General features: G+C 41.2%; 1 protein-coding gene across 1 annotated transcript in view; it reads left to right on the plus strand.

The window, feature by feature from the left end:
- grid2ipa (glutamate receptor, ionotropic, delta 2 (Grid2) interacting protein, a) overlaps positions 1-4,665 on the plus strand; it is an 18,199-nt gene continuing 13,534 nt past the window's right edge. Inside the window, exons 1-2 of the mRNA XM_030790823.1 lie at positions 1-35; positions 4,425-4,665. The exon at positions 4,425-4,665 is cut by the window's right edge and continues 32 nt beyond it. Coding sequence (XP_030646683.1) covers positions 1-35; positions 4,425-4,665 — 276 coding nt within the window. The remainder of the gene's footprint in view (positions 36-4,424) is intronic.

The following is a 4,665-nucleotide window of genomic DNA, read 5'->3' on the forward strand; positions in this document are numbered from 1 at the left end:
ATGGGGAGGGACCGGAGCCTTTCTAGGCATTTTCGGTAAGGTGAACCTGCAAGCTTCTTGTCTATAGTTCTGGCACTGGGCTGTAGAGAGTTTACAGTTGTTTCATGCTGTCTGTTATGCTGTCTACTTCTACTTCTATTAGCAGCTTTAGGCATCAAGATGCTTTAAGTTTCATACACTTTCTTTTTTCTAGCAACGCTACTGCTATGAAATTCTGTTTACTATGATCTTGAAAAAGCACCCAGTGTTTAATAATAGTGTATTTTATAGAATGGTCACTCATCTTTCTTACTTTGTATAATGCATTAATTCAAGCTGACCGAGAGTCTCTCCACAAAAACCGGGATCCCATGTTGATTTTAGAATAATTCTGAGTATGTATCTCTTTGAATAGCTGTTACCATAGTTTTACTTTAGTTTTCCTTTAATGTTTATGTAAGTCTGCACTCTTTTCTCTTTAGTTTTTCTAGGGCTGTAATTATACTCAAAGCAATTGCTATGCTGTCTTCAACAGCTTTTGAAATTAGAAAGGAATGACAAGCAGAGGAAATGCATTTGCTAGGGTATTTTTAATTTTGCATAATCTCAGGTTTTTCCTGGCTATAATTAGGTCTCACAGATAATTGAGATTCCTGATTAATAAGACACTTATCTTCATCGTCATCCTTTCCTTCTTGTAAAGTGTCCTTGATCTAAAACCCTCCTTCTCCTGGATAATTTTAGACTTCCTTTGACCTCCTTCTAATTGAGGGCATCTCAGTCCATATGAAAGTTAAATATCAGGATAATCTGAGTTTGCGTTCCCTTAAAAGAAAGTTTGGAACATGCTGTGGTCAGGGGGTGCTTTCCACATGTTGCAAATGGCAAATTTAGAGTAATAACAGAAAATTGGGCCATAAAAACCTCTTTTCGGATGTTATTTGGAGCATACAAAACCAATCGATTTTCACTTTTTTTTTTAACCTGCGCTTTGACTCTTCTAGCTTTATTCCTTTATTTCTTTTTTAGAACTGGAATATTCCGTGTGGACATTTTGGATACACAGGTGGATGCTCCTGGCCTAAAGCGCTGTCTGATGAAACTTAGCATGATTTGGAGTGTGTCAGTCTGATGTGCTGTGTGTATAAGTATGGCCAGAACACTGAACTGACAGGGCCAGATGTTAGATGAGTGCAGTTTATGGGGTCCGAGATTGTTACACTCCAGTTTGGCTGATGAAAATCTGGTTCTTTGGGAAAACATATAACCTTGATTTACTGTCTTGTACACAACCTTGATATGCTGTCTTGTAGACAACCTAGACAATGTTGTAAACATCCCTTTACTCATCAAAATTGAACCCATCCAATATGTATTTTTCCTGTGTGTGAGAGGGGTGGCAACCAGTGGGTGGCAGTAGAGAGTAATCTGATGACATGCCCTTGTAATCTGAAGACACACAATGTTGCTCTGTGTTATGTAAATATAGACATATAAAACTGCGAGAATTTAAACATGAGCCGGGTCTCCCACTGTCTGACTTCATGATTTAGTTTCCATGGAGACTACTGTTAAAGGGACTTATTTTTAGATGATAAGTTATTTTTGATTTAGCGTGGACCAGGACTGTGAATGAGTTATTTTTGAATTGCTTGATTTCCTCCAGTAGTCAAAAAGCTTGTTGACATGTCAGTGAATGGAATCATTGTTCTTTGCTGTTGGGCGTGGGTATTTCAGAATGACATTTGAATATACAGATCAAAGTATAGTAGAATTGCTTTAACAGGCTGGGGGTTGTTGTCTTTTTTTTTTTTTCCAGAATCTGTTGTGATACATCCCATCTGTTTCACACTACCAGCCAGTCTGTGTTCACAAATAGCACAGTGTCACATCATACCTGTTTGTTCAGATGTGTGATGTTCAGGAGACAGGATTTTTTCCACTCTACATTTGACAGAGCTTTACTCGTTCCTATATTAAAAAAACCATGCTTACTCACACTGTTATGAAACAGGTATATTTAAAGAAGCTTAAAAACCAGCTAAATGTACCTCAGGCTTTTGTCTGTAACCAAACTTGAGTCACCATTAGTAAGTCACAGATCACAGCTCTTCCTGAACTCCTATTTATTCTCCAAGCTTCTTACTATAGTACCGTACTGAGGTGTACTGTACTTACTATAGTCCCATATTGAGGTGTACTTACTTAGGGGGTAGACTGCACAGCAGTGTTCAGAGAGGAAGGGAACATTGTGTAAGCCTCCGATTTAAGAAGTTTGTGATTTTGTACGTTTTGATTTAATGAGAGCTGTAGCAGTTTGTGGCATCACACTGATTTAGCATGATCTCAGGCTGTGCATGTTAGCCCACTGTATTCTGGCTGTCAGACTGGTTTAGTGCCAGGTGCCAGGTATAGATGAATTTTTCCTTCAGCCAAAAGGCTGCTAGTTGACTGCTAACTGACAGCCTGGTTTCAGTTATAGGTTAGCATGGATTTTAAAGAGTTAACTGCCCTCACCCTCGCAATATGAATGTAATGTGTTTCAAACAGATATACCAAATGCTTTTAGTGCCGGTAATTCCCATACATAAGTCCTGCACCATGCATCTCTATGGTCACTACAACTGTTGATGATGGACAGTGCAGGCATTGTTAATTGGGGGCGTCGTAAAAGGGGGGAGACTTAGGGCGATTCCAAGGACCCAGCACTGACAGAGGGGTCCTCACAGAACACTGTTATTAGGTTTGTGGGGGCAATATTATATTCTTTCATAGGGCCCAAAATAGGGCACCCCTGTTGTGAATACAGGAGACTTAGGAATGAGAGATATCTGTAATTATCTATCTCACTGTTTGTTCTTTCTCCACAGGGAGTTTTTTTTTTTTCTCTCAAATAATGTTCTCATTTTGTATCTTATTTTACCTGTTAGCCCACTTTGAAAATATTATCTGTTGATGAGGCGGTCTCCCTCCTCTCTCTTTCTCTGTGTGAGTGTGTGTGTTTGTGTGTGTGATTTACTTGTGTACTGTTTGAAAAAGAATGTTAAGAATTTCATGCCTGTGGGTAAACTCGAACCAGGACCATGATGCATCACAGCAGCCCTTCTTATGGGAAAAAGGTGTCATGTGTCACACAAAGGGAAAAGCCAGTGGCTCTGTAACACAGATTCACAAGGATTCTCATAGCACAAGCACAAGTTAAATGCATTTCCAATAACTCATAACTTCATAATACCGTGGAACAGATTAAAAAAGTTATTGTCTGTTCAGTCCCTGTACCAATCTGTGCATCAGTCTGGGATTTCAGGACATATTCAAGATGACTGAGAGACAGTAGTTACAAGATAGAACAGAACAAAACAGAACAGGACAGGACAGAGGGTCACATGACATGACATGATGTGCAAGGTAGATTTTTAAGTTAGTGTGTTTGTGTGTGTGTGTGTGTGTGTGTGTGTGTGTATGTGTGTGCATGTGTGTATGTGTGTCGAGAGCCGAATAAAGCATTGACTTTAATGTGTTAACAAATATATCACGAGAAATGGTCCAGTGCTATCAAGGAAGACAATGAAAAATGAGCAGAGGGAACAACGGGCTGATTTCTTTAGAGGGTCAAGGAACACATCTTCTCTCTCTCTCTCTCTCTCTCTCTCTCGCTCTCTCGCTCTCTCTCTCTCTCTCGCTCTCTCGCTCTCTCTCTCTAGCTGTGTCTCTTCATCTCTCTCTCTCTAGCTGTGTCTCTTTATCTCTCTCTCTCCTTCTCTGTCTCTCTCTTTCTCTGTCTCTGTGTCTCATGAGAATGCAAGAATTGCAAGGGAAGCAGGTTTTTTTGAGTTATCCTTTATACAGACAGCATCTCCCTCTCTCTCTCTCTCTCTCTCTCTCTCTCTCTCTCTCTCTCTCTCTCTCTCTCTCTCTCTCTCTCTCTCTCTCTCCACTTCTTCTACCGTTCTCCCACAGGACTATTGCAGTATTCACTTGCAAACATTTAAATCCTGTTGACAGCTCACTTGTGTGTTGGATTTAAGAAAATATTTTTTCTACACTTTGCCATCTGTTCAATCCTGTTTGATTGCTTCTGTGGCCTTTTAACAGTTTTAAAGAAATTGAACATTTAAAAAAAAAAAAGAGAGAGAGAAAAAAGAAGGACATCTGTTGTAGCGGAGCGTTCTCAGAGCTCTCGGATAAAGACAAACTCCAGTTTGTCCTGTTTTATTTGAATGGACATTCTTCTTCTAACTGTACTTACAATTCTCCACTCCTTCCTCCTCCTCTCAAGCTGGGGTGTGTGAGTGAGCGCGGTCTCTCCCAACTGTGCGCTTACTCTCTCAGTTCGCGGCTCAAGTGAACCTGAGGACCCACAGATTCTTCTCTCTCTGTCTCTATCTTCCTCTCGATTTGAAATCCTGCTTTTCTTTTTTTTTTTCCTCTGTCATGTTTACCAGGATCTTCATCCCTAAGAAGCACAGACAGCGCTTTGACGAGATGGTCTCTCAGAGCCTCCTCAGTCGACTGAGGGGGAGAAGTTTTAGCGAGCACAGCCGTAACCGTCTGCGTCGCAGCCGTAGCGAGGACCACCCCGAGCGCCTGCTGGTGTCCACCCGCGCCAGTTCGGTTCCTCGCGCCGCAAACGAAGACGCCGCAGTGCCCCCGTCCCGTGGCCTCCGGAAGACAACGTCTCTCATC

Source organism: Chanos chanos, chromosome 13 (assembly GCF_902362185.1).
Source record: "Chanos chanos chromosome 13, fChaCha1.1, whole genome shotgun sequence".
NCBI lineage: Eukaryota > Metazoa > Chordata > Actinopteri > Gonorynchiformes > Chanidae > Chanos > Chanos chanos.